General features: G+C 42.8%; 1 protein-coding gene across 14 annotated transcripts in view; it reads left to right on the top strand.

The window, feature by feature from the left end:
- The window catches only part of SYTL4 (synaptotagmin like 4), a 196,502-nt gene that overhangs the window by 143,563 nt on the left and 32,739 nt on the right, over positions 1-20,200 (top strand). For 11 of the 14 annotated variants that reach the window (XM_049705103.1, XM_049705102.1, XM_049705098.1 and 8 more), the window contains 12 exons: positions 1,968-2,069; positions 2,548-2,623; positions 2,958-3,048; positions 3,161-3,264; positions 3,800-3,895; positions 5,911-6,089; positions 6,383-6,485; positions 7,015-7,176; positions 11,003-11,111; positions 12,963-13,062; positions 13,821-14,029; positions 16,052-17,695. In XM_049705103.1, coding sequence (XP_049561060.1) covers positions 1,968-2,069; positions 2,548-2,623; positions 2,958-3,048; positions 3,161-3,264; positions 3,800-3,895; positions 5,911-6,089; positions 6,383-6,485; positions 7,015-7,176; positions 11,003-11,111; positions 12,963-13,062; positions 13,821-14,029; positions 16,052-16,200 — 1,480 coding nt within the window. In that variant the 3' untranslated portion in view covers positions 16,201-17,695. Of the gene's footprint in view, positions 1-1,967; positions 2,070-2,547; positions 2,624-2,957; positions 3,049-3,160; positions 3,265-3,799; positions 3,896-5,910; positions 6,090-6,382; positions 6,486-7,014; positions 7,177-11,002; positions 11,112-12,962; positions 13,063-13,145; positions 14,030-16,051; positions 17,696-20,200 lie in introns of those variants that run through there. The other 3 variants (XM_049705105.1, XM_049705104.1, XM_033412460.2) reach the window with 3 other exon arrangements.

Raw genomic sequence — 20,200 nt, 5'->3', positions numbered from 1 at the left:
TGTGTACAAGTTTTTGTGTGGACACGTGTTTTCAGTTCTGTATTGGGGATATATATATATATATATATATATATATATATATATATATATAAATGATTGATTGATGTTTGGCTGCATTGCGAGGCTTGCAGGATCTTAGTTCCCTGACCAGGGATTGACCCCAAGCCCCCAGCAGTGGAAGCGCAGAGTCCTAACCACTGGACCACCAGGGAATTCCCTGGATTTATATTTTAAAAACTCATTTTGGCTGCTGTGTTGAGGATAGATTGTATGAGGACAAGGGCAGAAGTAGGGAGTTCAGTTAAGAGGCTACTGCAACCATCCAGGAGCTAGGTGATGGTGGTTTAGACCAGAGTAATGGCAGTGGAGGGGGAGAGAACTGGTCATATTCTAGATATACTTTGAAGACAGAGCCAAGAGGATTTGCTAACACATTGGATAGGTATTTTGAGAGAACAAGCAGAGTCAAGGGTGATTCTTAAGATTTTTGACCTGAGAAATGAAAGGACAGAGTTGCCATTTGATGAAATTGAGGGAAGAGCAGGTTTGGGGGAGGATTAGGGCTTTGGTTTTGGACTTGCTGTGTTTGAGACATCCCAGCAGAGATGTCAAGTAGGATGTTGGAAATAGAAGTCTGGCGTTTGAGTAAGAGAGAAATTTGGGAATTGTTAGTTTATAGAGCATATTTAAAGCCATGAGACTAGATGAGATCATTTAGCGGTAATTCTAGATAGTGAAGAGAAGCAGCCCAAGGAATAAGCATGGACACAATCCAAAGATTAGAGGTCTAGGAGGTGACGAGAGACCAGCAAAGGAGATTGAGAAGGAGCAGCCAGTGAGGTCAGAGGACCAGGAGAGTGTGGGATCCTGGAGGCCAAGTGAAATTACTTGAGACACTTCAGGAAGAATGATTTTTTTTTCCTTTTCTTGTTCTCACAAATTCCTTGAGGTAAGGGGTCCAGGAAATGTGTCCTTCCCTTTAGAGATGAGAACTGCTGTTTTGAGTGCCCAGGGTCATCCTTCATTAAGCTGAAAAGGAATTCTGGCCTTCTGAATAATATCTTCAAAGCATACTGCTTATTTATGTATACACTTTATGCCCCACTGAGGGCATTTAGTCAAAAATTCAGTCAAAAAATAATTGAGTGCCCACTCTATGCTAGTCTTTCTTCTAGGCATTGGGAACGCAGCAGTGAACAGAATATGTGGTCACTGATCTCCTGGAACTTACTCTAATGGAGGAGAAAGACATTAAACAAATCATTTGTTTAAATTATTGAACAAATTAAGTAATTTATATAAAAGACATAAAAAGTTACACATATGATGACTGCTACCAAGGCATCAGGGTGCTTTAGGAGCATATTAGGAAGGTTACTAATCCAGACTTGGGGTGGGGGCATGGTCAGAGATCTCCAGGAACTGACATATAAGGAGAGACCAGAAGAAGCAATAGATTTAGCCAGAAGTTTCAAGTAAACAAGAAAAATGGCAATTGTGGCCATCCCAGGCAGAGAAAAGAGGGAAGAAGAAGAGCTTTGGCACATTCAGGGAACCAAAAGAGCTTCATCATTCTGGAATGTAAAGTATAAGGAGAGGTGGAGGGTGAAAGATGAGTCTGCAGACGTGAGCAGGGGTCAACTCATAAGGATTTTCTTGCCATGCTAAGGAGTTTGAACTCAATCCCAAGAGCAATGGGGAACCACTGAGCAGTTTTAAAAGCATACTCGGAAGAGATATGGGAATATATGTGTGTATATAACTGATTCATTTTGTTGTGAAGCTGAAACTAACATACCATTGTAAAGCAATTATACTCCAATAAAGATGTTAAAAAAAAAAAAAAAAAGCATACTCAGCTCTTAGAAAGATCACTTAGGCTACCATTGTGAAAGGTTGGAAGGAAGCCTGCCTCCCGGCAAGAGAGCCCACTTCCTTTATGTGTTGGCTCTTGGTTTTTATTCTAGTGTTCCATTTGAAGTCCCCAAGCTGAAAAGTGGAAAGAGTGCCCTGGAGGCTGAGAGTGAGAGTGTGGATAGCTACATGGCTGACTCGGATAGCACGTCCAGGTGAGATGTCCCCAGTCCCTGCTGCTTTGCTCAGCCGAGCTCCCATTTTGTTCTCTAGCGCCAGGGTGCGGGAATCCACTGCCTTCAGTGTTCCTGACTTCTGTCCTCAGCAAGGCGAATGAAGTATTTTCTCTGACGTTGCCACAAGTCTTCCAGTAGCACTTCTACTGTTGGCTCTGAGTACAGCCTTCTGGAACATGCTAACTTCCACAGGCTGCTGCACCTTGGAGGAGTCTTCCTGGACCAGCAGCAACGGATGCTGCTATCCCTTAGGCTTGGGGGTTTGAGTGTTTGTGTTTGTACAGAGTTGCTTATCTAATCATCTGCATTCCTTCAAAGTAAATCAGATGTGAAGTTTACCTTCTGGATTTGGTTATTGCAATGGCCTCAAGCCAGTGGCTCTCTTTCCATAGAGCTTGGGTCCCTAGACAAAAGGGGAAGGGGAGAAGGTGATTTTATTATCTGTATCTGCCTCCAGGAGAGACTCTCTGGATAAATCTGGCCTCTTTCCAGAATGGAAGAAGATGTCTGCCCCCAAATCTCAAGTAGAAAAGGTAAGCTTTATTTATTGGTTGGTTGATCTCTGTCTCTCTTTTGTCTGTCTTTGTCTGTGTATGTCTCTCTCTCTTTCTTTTACCTTCCTCAGGAAGAATTTAAATCAAGAGTTCGAACAAATTTTAGTTCAGATTCCCTTGGGAGCATTTTCTAAAGTTTTGGTTGAAACATGTGAGAAAATAGGTTTTGTACAATTTCCTAGGATTAAGTCCTAAGAGTAATCTTTCCTTTAAGTTTGTCATAGTTTAGTGAAAATCTGGGCCTTCTTCCTTACTCCACTCTTCCACCTAGTCAACTGTCTTTTTCCATTTCCTTGCCCTTACCTCTTCCTAGGAAGCTCAGCCTGGGGGTCAAAATGTGGTATCTGTGGACGAGGGTGAAATGATATTCAAGAAGAACACCAGAAAAATCCTCAGGCCTTCAGGTAGCTGGTTTCCCTTCATGGCCTTTTGAGATTGAAGTTCTGAGTACTTGGTGGGTTATTCGTACAGAGAAGAGTAGGTTTCTTTTGATTTGGTTTTCGGCCTTCCACTCAGAGTACACTAAATCTGTGATTGATCTTCGCCCGGAAGATGTGGGGCATGAAAGTGGCTCCTTGGGAGACAGAAGCAAATCTGTCCCAGGTCTCAGTGTGGATATGGTAAGTACCCTTGTATTTCACTTGGTCACTATATGAAATTTTATATATCTAAAGTTGACTTTACTGCCTGATACTCTCAATTCACCTGTTTCTTTAGGAAAAGGTAACATGAATCTTGATTTCCCCCTCAATTTCTTTTTTTTTTCAGTATCCCCCTCAATTTCTAAAGTAAATCTAGTTGCTGAATTGCTTGAAGAAAAAGACTATCTTTCACTGTCTCTTTTATTTTCTAAACATTGCTTGATATATGGTTGGGGGCTCAAATAAATACTTATCTTGAATATAATGTAAAGAGATGGCTGGGTTGGGGCAGTCAAATGAGAAAGAGATATTCTTATCTTATTATTTTGTGATTTGAGAAGGGTAGTTGGAATATAGTTTGGAAGCCTGAAATGGGGAAACAAAGATAAGTATGTATGTGTGCATATGACACCTCAGAGCTTATCAACAATTATGGCCCCTACTAAAGGAAGGATATTCATCTTTGAACTTTTTCTTATTTTTATTAACTCTGAATCTATATTTATTTTTCAAGGAAGAGGAAGAGGAAGAAGAAGAAGACATTGACCACCTGGTGAAGTTGCATCGTCAGAAGCTAGCCAGAAGCAGCATGCGAAGTGGCTCTTCCATGGTAAGTTCTATTAGTTCTGTGGTATGGACATGTTGGGATACCAGGAAGGATGGAAGTGCCTCCCTAGAGCAGGATCAGGACCTGGGGAAATTCTCCTAGTCACTCTTTCTAGGTAAGTGAGATGCATTTGTTTGTTCCTTTCCTCAGTTTAGACCATAGTTGCTTAGTGCACAGTTAGGTGGCTTTCTCAGCCTCTGCCCTGGAGATTCTTACATCAGGTAGTTAGAGCTAGAGATGTTCATCATAGCCTTGTGAACAGTAACCCATAACTTCTCCCTTAAAAAGGTACCCAGGGGCTTCCCTGGTGGCGCAGTGGTTGAGAATCCACCTGCCAATGCAGGGGACACGGGTTCGTGCCCTGGTCCAGGAGGATCCCACATGCCGCGGAGTGGCTGGGCCCGTGAGCCATGGCCGCTGGGCCTGCGCGTCCGGGGCCTGTGCTCCGCAACGGGAGAGGCCACAACAGTGAGAGGCCCACATACCGCAAAAAAAAAAAAAAAAAAAGGTACCCAGGCCATGAAGTGAGCAAGATCAGGTTTCTTCATCAGAGCATGTACCAAGTCTCACATTCAAGGGCAGTGAGTGCCATGAGAAGGGCCTTGGCAGGGTTAATTGGCATCAGGATATGATTAAGGAACAACAGCATCAATCAGAATCATGAAGTTAAAGGGACATTTAAGAATCAGGGCCTAGTTCTGTCATAAGTGTGAAGATTGATATTTAGGGGAAACAGAATCAGAAAGCAGAGTGATTAGATGGTCCCACTCACACATAAGAAGAGAACAGTGGGCTTGCAGAGTCAATTATTACCTGAGAGGAAGGTATCTTTTCACCTCTGTTGGGATTTTCCCCCTAATTCTGATGCAATCACTTTTCTCTGTAGGTCTTGACAGACATAAGGTGGATAAAAGAAACGCACAGATAATTAAGGCCCCTTGTTTTAATTAGTAACTGACCCCTTCTAGCCAGCATTGTAGCATATATAACATACATCAAAATTGGACTGAGCTGCGTCTTACCTCTACTCCTTGCCCACCTTCTGGGGCAGTTGAAAATTAACAATAAAATGTGTAAAAAGAGGGGAGAAGAGCAGCTCGGAGCCTAGGTGAGCCATGAGCTGATTGATGAACCTGAGCAGTTGTGCGTGTGCCCTTAGCTGTCTCTTATACTCTGGGTGCAAGACGACTGGCAGTACTGGCTGGTTGGTTGCAGGGGGCTTTTGTTTTCTTCAGTGACTATGGCTTTCTCATGAGGGAAAATGTTAGCAATGTGGCGGGGGGAGTGTGCCTTCGCCAGATGTTTGTGGGTGCTTTATCTTTTTTTGTTTGGTTGGTTTTTTGTTTCGTTTTGTTTTGTTTTTTGCCACGCCACACGGCATATAGGATCTTAGTTCTCCCACCAGGGATTGAACCTGTGCCCTCTGCATTGAAAGCACAGAGTCTTAACCACTGGACCACCAGGGAAGTCCCTGTTTGTTCTTTTCTTCCAGTTTTATTGAGATATAACTGACATAAAGCACTGTGTAAGTTTAAGGTATACAGCATAATGATTTGACTTACATATATCATGAAAAGGTTACTGCAATAAGTTTAGTGAACATCCATCATCTTATATAGATACAAAATTAAAGAAATAGAAAAAATTTTTTTCCTTGTGATGAGGACTCTTAGTATTTACTCTCTTAACAACTTCCATATATAACACACAGCAGTGATAATTATATTTATCATGTTACGCATTATATCCCTAGTACTTATTTATCCTATAACTGGAAGTTCATACCTTTTGACCACTTTCATACAATTCCTTCTCCCCTGACCCCTTGCCTCTTATAACCACAAATCTGATCTCTTTTTCTGAGTTTTGTTTGTTTGTTTGTGTTTGAAGTATAATTGACCTACAACACTATGTTAGTTCCTGTTACACAACATAATGATTCGATATTTATGTAAATTTCAAAACCATCACCATGGTAAGTCTAGTTACCATCTGCCATGTGGGTGCTTTATCTTCAGAGTACGATTGGCAGCATGATGAGCATTTATAGCGAAGCTGGCGATTTCGGGAACATCTTTGTGACTGGCAAGATTTCCTTTTCCCTGAAGTATGAGCAGCAAACACAGGCTCTGGTCATTCACGTGAAGGAGTGCCACCATCTGGCCTATGCTGACGAAGCCAAGAAGCGCTCGAACCCGTGAGTGCTTCTGGACCCTGCGCGGTGCTTGGAGATGATCAGACCCCAGCATCTCTCTGGGCACCCTTGAATCGAGGCTCTCACTTCCTAGGCAGACAGGGAGGTGTGATTGAGAGTGGTTAGGGGAGATGTGGGAAAAGGACCAGGATTGGGAAAATGCAAGAATGGCAGGTCTAAGAGGACTCGATGTAACATTTTCATTTCATCATGGCATATGTATATGGAGAGGAAGAAAATAAGGAATGCGCTTCCAAAAAGACAGCAAATTACTCAGTATTCTCCTTGGTTTTTAGATATGTGAAGACTTATCTTCTGCCTGACAAATCCCGCCAAGGAAAAAGAAAAACCAGCATCAAGCGGGACACCATTAATCCGCTATATGATGAGATCCTCAAAGTAAGTATCTAGAGCCCGAGAGGGTATGAGAATTTGATCTGTCTTGTGTGCTAAGCTGTAGCTATTCCTCTGCTATGTGGGTGGTCGACATGGTTTTCAGTGGCCATGTCTGTGTTTGAGGATATACTATGGGCATCTGTTCATGTCCTGACCTCCCAGAGAAGAGAGCAAAGCTGATCTGACTTTCTTGGATTATTGTGAAGTTGGAGGTCCACATGGCCACAAATCTCATTTTAAAGAGTCATTTGCGATCAGGAGTCTCCCTGGCAGTTCTTTTTGAATATTCCAGTGTTCTCTCCCCCACTGAAGGAAAAATTAATATTCCAGGTCCTCCAATGGAATATGGTAGGTTTTTGTGAAACGGGGTAAGTGGAGGCTTTGAGGGAGGAAACTCAAAGTGCTTAGGGACTAAAGTGATTTGATATTCAAGACTATGGACTTTGAGCATGGTTGCTCAGATTTTGGAGTAATCTTTTTCTGAGGAATTACCGTGAACTAATCATCTTGGGCTTCTTCTTTCCTTTCACAGTATGAGATCCCAGAATCTCTCCTGTCCCAGAGGACTTTGCAGTTCTCGGTTTGGCATCATGGTCGTTTTGGCAGAAACACTTTCCTTGGAGAGGCAGAGGTCCAGATGGATTCCTGGAAGCTTGATAAGAAACTGGATCATTGCCTACCTTTACATGGAAAGGTAGTCTGCTTTAACAACTCCTTACAGAGTTTGGATCTGAGGTAGAATTGCCTGCAGTGACTTCTGCTGGGACAGTTTTGAATGCAGTCTGTGGAGTTCTAGCACACCCTGCTGGGGTTACTGAGTTTAACAGTAATTTCAGATGCCATGGTTTTCCTTTGAAGTCTTTCTTATGTGTGCCAAGCTTTGCCTCCTGATCTTCCAGAGTCTGGGCGTATCCTAACATCCTAACTTGTGCCTCTTCTCCAAGCTAACTTTTTGGGTGTATCCTAATCTGCACTGGTTTTCCAAACTACCCTTTTCACTAAAGAAGTGGGGAGTAAAGCAATTCACGGAGTTGCAATTGCTGTGCTCTTGGTCACACAAGCCAGGGACAGTTTTACTTTGGAGATGGCATCTCGGGTGAGAGTGTGGCAGTGTGCATAATAGTACCTGGGATCTGAGTGCAGACCTGGATTTGAATCCAGGCCCTGTGATTTACCAGCTAGGTAAATCACCTAAATTAAAGGTAACTTACAGGACTTCCCTGGTGGTCCAGTGGGTAAGACTCCATGCTCCCAATTCATGGGGCCTGGGTTCGATCCTGGTCGGGGAACTAGATCCCACATGCATGCCGCAACTAAGAGGTTACCTGCTGCAACTAAGAGTCCGCATGCCGCAACTATGAGCCTGCCACATGCCGCAACTAAAAGATCCCACATGCCTCAGTGAAGATCCCAAGTGCCACAACTAAGACCCAGCGCAGCCTAAATAAATAAATAAATATTTAAGAAATAAAAGAAAAAGATAACTTAGGTAAGTCGCCTAACTTCTGTGGGCCTTAGTTCCTTCACCTATAAAGTGGAAATGATAATAATATTGTTCTTCTGCAGGATCATATACAGAATACCAATCAGTGCCTGGCACATTCAATAGGTTACTGTCACTCTGGTTAAGATGAAATGCTAAAACAGAGTTAGGACTTCTTGATTATCAGAACTGTTCAATAGCAAGGTTCTTCTGTAAAACTTTTTTTACACTAGCATTTTCAATGCTAAAAATAGTACATGTTACATAGAATGCCTTTGGAAAGATGGACATGAAACTAGTAGGAGTGACTGCCTCTAGGAAGAGAGACTGAGGTGGGAAGGTTTAGTTTTCTCTATATGCCCTTTTATAACATTTGAACTTTTTATCAGGTCTACGTATATTGCTAATCAAGAACATTAAGAATAAAAAGATTTATGTGCACGATTCAAAATTAAAACAACATGGAAGTGTATAAAAAGAAAAATAGGTTATTTCCATTCCATAGAAATACTACTGTTATCAACCACTTGGATATCTTTATAGAAATTTTGTATTAAGCAGCACAGATATATATACATATGGATTTACATTTTTCCTTTTTACACAAATGGGCTCTTATCATTGTGTATATATATCTTGACTTTTCATTTAACAATGTGTCATTTACCATGGACATTTTTCTATGCCATCACTTACAGATTTATCTCATTTTAACTGCTGGATAGTATTCTTCATGTACCTATATTATAATTTATTTACAATCCCCCCACCAATGGGTATTTAAATTGTTTGCCTCTTTTTTTGCTATTAAAACTATGCTATAGTATATCTTGATCCTCTTTTGTGAGTGTAACTGTAGGAGAAGTTTCTGGTGGTGAAATTGCTGAGTCAAAGGAAATGTACATCCAGTATTTTGATAGCTACTTCCCTCCAAAAAATAGTAACAATATTAAAAATGTCCCTAGGAAAGCAGTTATCACCAAACTATAGCATATTATTAGAAATTTAGAATTTCTGAAGCATTTGGCATATAAGATATTCTCTCTGGGGCCTACAGTTGATATAATTATATTGGAAATGTCACTGTAAGCCATCATGAGCTACTGCCAATAAAAAAATGTCTTACATAAAAAGAAAAACCTGCACTAAAATGGAGCTGTTTGCTCTTTGCAATTATTTTGAGCCAGAATGAAAATATGCTACTGAAACAAATACGCCAATTATGCCAATTTCCAGCTAAGGCTAAACTCCAGCTTTTCAGAGTCCACTAAAGTTCACAATCTAGAGACTAATAAATTGTGTAGACATTTTATAAACAACAAAAAGACCACTCCAGTACTACATATCTATTTTAACTGAAAACATTCTACATTTATTGTCTCTGATTTTTCTTTTTTTGCCCTAGTGATCCGTTTGCTCCCATTCAGTTTTCTCTTCCTGGCATCCACCTCCCTGTTCTTCTGTGTCTCTCCCATACACTACACTTCTGTGCATTCTGGGTATGTGGTACATTTTTCCAAACCAGTGGGGATTATACCTTCCTTGCATTGCCATGCTCAGAGTTGAGGCCTTAGGTTAGAGGAGCCCCAGTGAACACGGGCAGTGAAAGAGCACCTCTGATCTGCACCAGCTCATGCTCTGGGTACCAAGGCATAAGGGACAGAGCCATGCTGAGAGAGCCAGTAGAGTGAAGCAGTCCTGCTGCCCACGGCCACTTGCTGCTCATCCCACATATCCACTCATTCACTCTTGCATTCATTCAGGAAATATTTGTGGAGCATCTACTATGTGCCAGGTACATTGCTAAGTGTTGGGCATACTAGGATGAACAACAACAAAAAGGCTTGATTCCTGTCCTCCTGGCATTTAGATTCTAGTGGTAGATGCAGTCATTAATCAAAAGTAACCTAAACAAATGTAAAATTAAAAATTGTGGCATATTCAAATCCTTGTAACAGAGTTTCACCTAGCCCTCAAATCTTTGCAAGCTCTCTTTTAAAAAAGACTTTTTATCTTTGAAAATCATACAAGTGATACATGCCATTCTCATTAAAAAGACACTATCGATATAGACAGAGTAAAAAGTGAAAGCCCTCTTTCCTTTCCCCATTCTACTCCCCTCCTTAGAAGATACAGGTGTTATGTCTGTATGCTTCTGGGTTTTTCTATGCAGTGTAGTATAGTGCTTAAAACCATGGATTCTGGGACCAGTCTGTCTGAATTTGAATCCTGGCTCTGCCAATTACTGGGTGACCTTGGGCAAGTTACTTAACTTCTCTGTTCCTCTGTTTCATAATCTGTAAAATGGGGATAATTGTACTCATGTCATAGGGACTATCTTGAGGATTAAACAAAATGATATAATTAAAATACTATAACAGTACCTGGCACATAGTAAGTACTATATGAGTGATAATGATAATAATCATTATTTACATACATATATATTTACATATACAAATATGAATATATTTCAATATAAGTGGGATGCTTTTTCTGCATCTTGCCCTGTTGACTTAACAGTACATCTTGGATATCTTTCTATATGTCAGTGTGTAGAGATTCACTGCATCCTTTTTGATGATTGCACACCATATGCCATACAATGGCATTAAAATCACTCATTTAACCTTTCCTGTATTGATTGACATTTAGGTTGTTTCCACTTTGGGGCTATCACTAACAATGTTGGTAGCAAGATTCTTTGTCATGGTGTCAGTCCCCTGTCAGTTTGTATGGCAACTTTGCTGGCAGACCTTTGAGGGTATTTGGAATCTAGTAATGGTATCCCCAAAGTAGCAAAATAGTAGGCATTGCGGAAGACTCTTTGTTAGTTCTTCCTCAGCTCCTTCGGAAGAAACTGCCTTAGAATCCTGTGGCTGCCATGGCCTAGGGATCGTGGATGGTATTCATAAGGAGAAGGATCCTTTTACGCTGTGAAACTGTTCTTGGGGGTAATTTTAGAATCTCCTCAGCGAGAGGTCTCAACAACTCCTGAACCGCCCAGCTTGACCTATTGGGTTTCCCTGTGTTTCAGATCAGTGCTGAGTCCTCGACTGGCTTGCCGTCACACAAAGGCGAGTTGGTGGTATCACTGAAATACATCCCAGCCTCCAAACTCCCTGTTGGAGGTGACCGGAAGAAGAGTGAGTTTTCTTTGGGGCCCTGGATTTAGCTCTTAGTTTTCTGCACAAGATCTGTGCGAGGTGGTGCCGGCTAGTGGCTAGCACTATTGGAGAGACCAGATTACGATGCACACTGGATCATTTTCTAGGGAAGATTCCTTTACTAAGTAAGCCATTTCTGTTTTTCAACCAGAAGGGAATGCCTTAAGAGTTGGATTCCCTTTTTTGTTTTTATGTTGTTGTTTTGTTTTGTTTTTGATGCCATTAAACTAACTTGGTCTTGGTCCAGCTCTGACAGGCTACTAAGAGGTCAGAACAGAACAGAAGCTTCAGGACTGAGAGAGGGTGGTTGGAAAGGGTGGTGTATAAGTATAAGGGACAGGAAGTTGAAGGCTGAGGAAGAGTAAATCAACACACCAGGCATAGTGACTGTGGATATGTAGGTGAATAAGATACTATATTTGCCCTCCCTTGCACAGTTTATTTTAGAAAGTAATATAGTCATCTGCTAAAAGAACACAGATAAGGCAGTGATGAATTCTGTCTGGTTATATTTGGGAGAATTTTAAAGAGGAAGTAATGATGATACTGGACTTAAGACTTTACCAGGAAGAAAAAGAAGAGGATGGGGTGAGAAGAGCATTTCCAGAAGAGGAGATAGCATGAGCAAAGGTTTGAAAAAGGCATGGTAAATGGGGGGTTGTATGTAAGTGTGAGGCAGTGAACTTCTTAGTTGAGTGGGGCTAGAATTATGGTATATAGATGTGGAAGTAGGGCTGGAATTGTTGATGAGGCTGCAGCCTAGCTGAAAAGGGCCATGAATGTAATGGTAAGGAGTTGAACTTGACACTTTGGCAATGGGAAGCCAAGTTCTTAAAAAGTTACCTGCAGCAAAGTCTAATCTATAGGATTTGGGGAAGTCAGTGAGATTCCCAAGGAGGGTGTGCAGGATAGCTAGAGAAGAGAGGCAAGGATAGAACCAGAGGGAACACTTTAGAGAATGAAGATGGGAAGAGAAGCCAGTGAGGTGGAGGCTTATCAGGGGAGAGCAATGCCGGGAGAGAGCTTGAAGAAGGGAGCGGGTGTTGTCAACAGTATTGAAATACCACTGGCATGTCGGGCCCAATGAGAAGACACAGCTTATCGGCATTAGATTACATTTTCAGTGGATCAGTGGAAGCAGATGCCAGATTTCACTAGAAACTAGGTTGAGTGAATGAGGCAAAGAAGTAGAGGCAGTGAGTGTGGACTCTTTTTTTCCAGGATAATTGATGGTGAAAGAAAGGAGAGCTAGGGAGGACAGCTTGAATAGGAGATAAGGTTGAAGGGAAATTTACTTTTAAAAGGATTTTTTAAAGCCAGAGGTGAGATTAGCATATATTTAGACTGAGAGGATGGGACCAGTAGAGAATGAGATATTAAAAATGGGAGGTGGGGGTTGAAATTGATGATGCCTGATGAGTCTTGTTGACATGGGGATGGGATCCAGAACACAAGTGGTGGAGTTCCCTTTTTTCAATCATTCAGCAAACATCAGGAAACTTTATTTCTCTATGCCTCAATTTTCTCATCTGTAAAATGAGGAGAATGATGGTATATATCTCATATGGTTGTTTTGAGGAATAAATGCTTAATGTTGAATCAGGCACATAGCCAGTTTTCAATAAGCCTTTGTTGCTATTGTTATGACTTGAGCACCTATTTCTCGCTGTTAGGCGCTGTGCTAGGCACTGAGAATACAAGACAGGTGTGGTCCACTTATCATGGAAGTTGCTGTCTTCAGGAACAAGGAGAGGAAGTGCTATGTAGATAAAGCTTGAGAGAAATGTGGAGGTGTCAGAACTCACTTGCTATGTCTGACATCCCTTCCAGGTACAGGTGGGGAAGGGGGAGAGCTCCAGGTGTGGATCAAAGAAGCCAAGAATCTGACAGCTGCCAAATCAGGAGGGACTTCAGACAGCTTTGTGAAGGGGTGAGTCCCTGGACCAGCACCAAACTAACCAGTTTCAGGACATGAGAGTTAAGAGAGGAACCCAATTTAACCTTTCTCTGTAGATATTATCCCTGTGTGTCCTGCCACCTCCAGCAACCAACTTGTTCCTGAAATTAGGTAATGGCACAACCTCCGCTACCACGTTTCCACTGGTCTGAGCTCAGTTTGGGCTGGGCTGTAGTGTTGATTTCCAAAAAGGAGGGTGGTAGACAGTTAGGTCTGACTTTTCCTTTGTTATAGATTTATGCTCTTAATTAATCCTGAATAAAAATCTGTGTTCCCTGACTGTCAAGACCTGGGGACTCAGGACTTTGTTCCCCACAATATTTAAGCAATGGCAGCTTTCCCCAAGTTACAGCTCAACCTACTGACTTAAGTTCTCTAGCAAATCATGTCTGGCTGTGCCTATGCTTATTACTGTTGTTTTTATTAAACAGGACTTTTCCCAATAGAAGTGGAACCAAATATTCAAAACCTATTTTTGATGGCATATAGACAATAGCTCCCTAATAATATTGTATTAATTTTCTCTCCAGGTAAAAGGAATTGAATCGGGTGAATGATCTAGTGGAGGTGGTAGGAACTATGCTTCAGCAGATTCAGAGGAGGGAGAGTGTGTCCTCGGATCTGAGTGTTGACTCAACTTCCTGGGCTAGACCTGTGGGAGGGGAAAGGGAAATTTAGATAGATATTGCCAGGTTTGAGTAGGTTGTTGATTCCTCCGCACCCTCTGCCAGATACCTCCTTCCCATGAGGAACAAGGCCAGTAAGCGTAAAACTCCTGTGATGAAGAAGACCCTGAATCCCCACTACAACCATACATTTGTCTACAATGGTGTGAGGCTGGAAGATCTCCAACACATGTGCCTGGAACTGACTGTGTGGGACCGGGAGCCCCTGGCCAGCAATGACTTCCTGGGCGGGGTCAGGCTGGGTGTTGGCACTGGTGAGAACCTCTCCCCCACCCTCACTGTCTTCAAGGCCTCTTAGATATTTCATTCTGAATAGACCCATCACCCTCCCTACACAGCTCCACTATGTCAGGAGTTGTCTTCTTTCAGTTAACATTCAGCCAGTGTTTACTGAGGACCTATTATGTGCAGGGCTGAGGGGAGGCTGAGCTCCTGCACTTTCATGTGTACAGGTAAATGGGACCCTGATTTCCAGGAATGCCATCATCTTCCCACCAAAAACATATAAAAACCTACATATATCTGTACCTCTGATTTCCACCTTCCATCCTGTTACATGAAAGAAGGGTCCTTCCTAGCAAGGGCCAAGCTCTTTCCAAGTGTTCTAGATCACACCCTCTCCTTCTCAGTGACCTTACTTCTGGAATCTCCTATCTATCCTATCTGATCAGTTTTATTCTCTCTACCTCCCTATTGGAGGAGAAAGTACATATACTCTGGTATTTCCAGTCTTAATAAACAGAAACAAACCTTCCCTTGACCCAACGTCTCCCCTCTGATTTCTTAAAGAGTGGTTTCCATGGCCTCAGCTCTCCTTTAGTCTTCAATCCACTGTGATCTGACTTCTGTCCCACCATTCCACTGAGTAACTGCTTATGCCAAAATTTTGTTTTCATCATCCTAGAATTTTCATGCTATTTAGCATTAGCTGATCACTCCCTTTTTCTTGAAATACTTTGCTTCTCTTGACACCACACTTTTCTTTGGGACATCCTCATTCTCTACCCAAACTCTAAATATTGGTGCTCTCAAGGCTTAGTCTTGAATTCTCCTTTCTTTCTCTACAGTCTCTGCATTCCTGTGGCTGTAAATATTACTTGTATATTAATAATTCATACAAAGCATTTAACACAAAGCATCTAGAATGATGTTCTTACACATGTAAGCCAGTTCATGTCAGTCCCCTACTTCAAACACTTCAGGGGCTCCTACTGCACTTAGAAAGCAATCCAAAGTTCTCACCATGCCAATAGGCCCCTGTGTCTAGACCCTCTGTTCCTTTATGATCCATCATATAGTACTACTTGCTCACTATGCTCCAAACACAATGACTTGCTTTCTTTTCTCCAAGTATACCAAGCTTCTCCCCACTTCATAACCTCTGCAATTAGTGCTCCCTCTGTCTGGGAAGGCTGGTTCCTTCCAGTCCTTCAGCTCCTGACTATATGTCTCCTTCTCAGAGGGGCCCTCAGATCACTTAATCTAAGCGAGGCCTTGATCTAGGTACTACAAGTCACCCTGTTTATTTGCTTCATGACACCTCACTATCTGGAATACTCTTGTTGATTTACTTGTGTATTTTCTGTCTTCTATATTCAAATGTAAGCTGCCTGCGGGCAGGACTTTTTCTGCTTTATTTACTACTGTATCTCCAGAGCCTAGAAGAGTACTTGGTACACAGTAGGCACTTGATAAATCTTTGTTGAATGAATGAATATACAAGAGAATAGAAATGAGGCCCCATATGATCTGAACTTCAAGCCTGGAGTCTACAGCCAGAAAATAAAGGTGTTCAGCTTCCTTCCTTCCTTCCTTCCTTCCTTCCTTCCTTCCTTCCTCCCTCCCTCCCTCCCTCCCTCCCTCCCTCCCTCCCTCCTTTCTTCCCTCTTTCCTTCCTCCCTCTCCCCCCTCTCTTCCTCCCTCTCCCCCCTCTCTTCCTCCCTCCCTCCCCTCCCCTCCCGTCCCCTCCCTTCCCTTGTCAAGTTGGCAATAACAGAAGGGCTATAGCTGTAACAGCCTTAGAATAAGAAGTCTCGAGCTACCGTGTGCTGTTTTGAGTCTCATTTCATCAACTTTAAGTCTCTTGACGGAGTCTCAAGAGCACAGAAATAGCTGTGCAAAATCAGCAGGGAGCCATTCTCAGACCGCTGTCCCCATCAGCCCATCTTCATAGCGCACTGTCTTTTATGGGGTGCTACCCTTAATGCATAACCCATATTTCTCAGTAGGCTGAGGAATGGGGTCCCTGTTCAGCCTCCTCTGGTGTTTCTCCTTAGGGATCAGTAATGGGGAAGTGGTGGACTGGATGGACTCGACTGGGGAAGAAGTAAGCCTATGGCAGAAGATGCGACAGTACCCAGGGTCTTGGGCGGAAGGGACTCTGCAGCTCCGTTCCTCGATGGCCAAGCAGAAGCTGGGCTTGTGAGCCCCTATCCTCTGCAGGTCCAACCTTGTCTAGGGCAAGTCAGAGGAAGCAAAGAAACCAAGGGTGAAGATGTATAATTTAGTGTGTGTGTATGTGTGTATGTGTGTGTGTGTGTGTGTGTGTGTGTAAACGTGTATTTCTACAAATCTCATTATGCTAGAGTGATGTAGACTATCCCTTTTTAAAGCAGCCTCGAAAATAAGCGTCTCTTCAAAATGTTTTTATTTGTGCATAAACTACTATATATTTTCAGAGTCCATGTTTCTTATATCTTTATGAGATTTAATTAACTTATCTTTTAAAACAACGTTTTATCACCTGTCTTGCTATCCTGGTTCTTCCTTCCCCAGGAAGCCCTGGCTGCCTTTGGCACTCATACTGGTCTGTGTTTCAAGGTGTGCCTGGTCTGAGGCCAAGGCTCCGGGAAGCAGGGGTGGGTTACAGAAGATGGGGTGGAAGACAGAAGATGGGAGAGAGGTGAGTAGGTCCATCCTTCCTTCTCCAATTTATGCTTTTAACTCCATTTCTACCTTGACACATTTCTGGAACTTGGCTTTTAACTCTTCTTGTTTGTAGCAGTTTCCACCTTGCTTGGGTCGAATGCTTTTCTTGGAAATGCTAAGAAAATGTCTAAGTTGCTTCCAGTTCTGAAAACCTTCCCTAGACCTTTGGGGAACCCTTATAACAGAGCTGCTTTAGAAGAGCACTTTAATTAGATAATGCCCAGTAAGGGCTTCTCAGTGGTCCCTGAGGACCAGTGACTGAGTGTCTCCTAGCCCATGCTGAATTCTTTGCATTTTAAACTGATACAGCAGTTGTTAAAGAGCTCCTAATTTCTCTAATGAAAGACAAGACATCTTCACTCTCACGTACCACACTTTTCTTAGCGTTTGTGTTCGCCACATGTTACCACCCAGAATAGGGTCTACATACTGTTATGTCAGCCAGAATGGCCACATATGGTCTAAACCAGTCCAGTGTTTCTCCAGGCTGGGCACTGTTAGTGTCCAAGAGAGTGTGTTCAGAGAATCTCCCAGGTTTTCTGACTTCCTTCTTGAAGTGGTTTCAGTTCCTATTTTTTCTCTTGTTTCCTGAAGTTGACCTAGATGTAACCTGGGTGTGGTGGGTTGAGACCTTTCTAAGAAGGGTCTAGCGATCTAAGGTTCATTTTCTGAAACTCACTCTCCCAAACTGACCTTCTTATTCTCACAGTTTTATCTTCACAAAGTCATTTGTAAAAGGAGTCTGTACCGGAGAAGAAATCCCTTTCAGTAGAGTTGACTGCTAGCAGACTCTCCTATAAGGCTACTGGATTGAAGGTGGCCACTGCTTTCTGTTGTATGTGTGAAGTGAAGAGTGTTTTAAAAAGGTTTATTCGGTGTGGATTGATATTGTAATGGAAGGCATAACTTGGGATCCTGGACTGTCACTTGCTCCTTTGTTCTCCACCCCCTGAAATGTGTGTGTGCTTCAATAAAGCTTTCTTCCTTGTCAAGCGTTTGCATTTGTTAGTCTTATAGATGCTTTCGTCTCTGATGTCCTGACTTACTGTTGTTGCTTTTCATGTGGCTTGAAGGATAAGAACCAAAGTGACAAATGCCCTTCCCTAACCATACTGTGCTCACTTGAAGAAAATTTCCCTGTCCCCACATTGGTGCCTGATAGCTCTGCCGAGCTCTGATCCATTGACCTCTGTGTTTGGTATTGAGGGAGAGAATGAGAACCCGTCTTAAAAGTGCTAACACTTTTCTTTCTCTCTCTAAAGTACCAAGGGAAACTCCTCCTTTACCTTTGTAGCCACCCCCATCCCACCTCTGCAACTGCAGGAAGGAGAGAAAAGTGCACAGGGAAGGGAAGACATCCCCTGCTGTTTCTTTCTGGATCCTTCACCTTCTCTAGGAGGTAGGGCCTTTTCCTTCACTCCTACTACCACTATTCAGTTTTGAGAGATAAATAACCCAGATACCAAGTAACCCATCTCAGAAATAAGGCTCTGGGTTTCTAGGTAGAGCCCAAGTGATTTTTGACCTCTTGTATAAAAGGGTATTAAAATATATTGAATGCCTTTTGTGTACAAAGCTTTCTGCTAGGCATATATTATTTCCTTCATTTCTCCAAGCACCTTATGAAATAGGAAACCTTGCCTTTTTACAGGTGAGGAAAGTCAAGCCCACTATCATGCATAAAGTTGGGAGGTGAATCAAGGTCTGACTCTACAGGACCATGCTGTCTCCTATGAGGCATGGGCCAAGATTCAAAGAAAGGGGTGACTCCTCTCTTCTAAAATATCTCAAAGAAATAAGTTTCATTTACGGGGTAGGACAATCAAAATGCTTTGGATGTTACCTAGTCAGCTGACTGACGGAATAGCTTGTATGGGGGGAGGGGGCAGGGGAAGGGAAGGAGGGGGGAATGGAGGAGCGTTCGGGGCATGAAGGAGCAGAGAGAAACACAGAAACAAGTAGTACAGGGTCAGGTTGGGCTAGCCCCTTTGGGTCTGGCTGTCAGACTGATCCCACTGCTGTCTCCTTCCTCTGTTTTAGGAGTTGGGATTTCCTGACTCATAATCCTGACTTTACTCATAGCCGTAAAACTTGACCGAAAGAAAGCAAGATTGATTTGTCTTGACTACTCAATAAAATGAAACAAAACAAAAGCTTCTCATTTTTTTTAAGCTAGAGGAGCATTTATATGCAAGAGTCAGGCCCAGGTGGGAACTCTGCTTGAGAGGCAGTGGGCCTCCTCGTGTTATCACTTGGGCCTTTGACCCTCTGGTGTGCCCTGGCTTGCCACATGAAGTGTTAGTGATAAAGACAAGGAAGGGCATTCATTTTGCCTGATGTGCAATCTTTGCCTCTGGAACCACAGACCCTGCCTGATTGGAGATTTCCCACATTAACTCATTGTGTTTTGCCTTCTGCCCATAACTTGCTTCCTGCCTTTCAGAGCTCCTGTATTTCTCTGGAGGGAAGTGGGAGAAGGAACCTTTGTGCTCCAAGTTTGATCATTTCCTCCATGTCCCATTCCACCCAGAAACTGCCTTTTAATTTTGCATTTTACAAATGAGATTTCCACTAACCGCCCAGTATAACAGCTTCTCTGTGACTCACTACTACCCCACCGGTCCTGGGCTCTCAATTTCCATCCCATCATTCTGCTTGGGAGAGTGTTTTCTTGGGTTGAGAGCTTTTCTTTTCCCTCTTTCCTCCTGGGCACACTCTGAGTGTTCTGTCTGAGTGGGATTACAGAAGATAAAACCTTTCTCCTTACTTAGAGCTGTCAGCTGTCTTTAAATGAAAAGTAGAAAAAGAAGTAGAGGCAGTATAACATTGTGTTTAGGAACACTGACTCTGGAGCCAGGCTGCTGGGGTTTAAATCCCAACTCTGCCACTTCTGAGCTGTGTGATCTTAGGCAAGTTGCCTAACCTCCCTGTGCTTCCATCCCTGCATCTGTGAAATGGGACTCATAACAGGACCTACCTTACAGGGTTCTTGTGAAGATTTCAGTCAATTGAGAGTGTTTAGAACAGCACCTGGCACATAGTGAGTGCTCGAGCATTTTAGCTCTGCCTCTCCACCTAGCCTGCTTCCTTCTCCCCTCTAATTTCCCACCAGTGAACCCCTGGGGAAAGTGGAAGGTGAATGGCTGCTGAGTCTTAACCATGACACTGGGTTCCAAGAGAGTAGAAAAGAAGGTTCCCAGCAGCCTGGGGAAGAGTGCTTTTCTTTCAAACACTGATGCACGCTTGAGTGCGGCCAAAGCCAGAGCAGGGAGTCTGAGTGTGGCTCTGCTTCCCAAGAGCTCAAATAGCCCACATTTCCTTGCAGGCCTGACCCTTAAGGCTAGGCTTTGTGCTGCTGTAGCTCTCACCTGCTCTGTGGCCATCTCTTCAAAGTGGGTGTCTGAGTAAGTTAATACATGAGGCTGAGGCTGTCTTTTTTCCTTCTCCCTGATTTAGTTTATAGTTGGTGGTTCTGAGGTTTCCTAGATCACGAACTG

This window comes from Orcinus orca, chromosome X (assembly GCF_937001465.1).
Source record: "Orcinus orca chromosome X, mOrcOrc1.1, whole genome shotgun sequence".
NCBI classification, from domain to species: Eukaryota; Metazoa; Chordata; class Mammalia; order Artiodactyla; family Delphinidae; genus Orcinus; species Orcinus orca.
The sequence above is the reverse complement of the archived record's forward strand: the minus strand, read 5'-3'. Positions and strand labels throughout refer to the sequence as shown.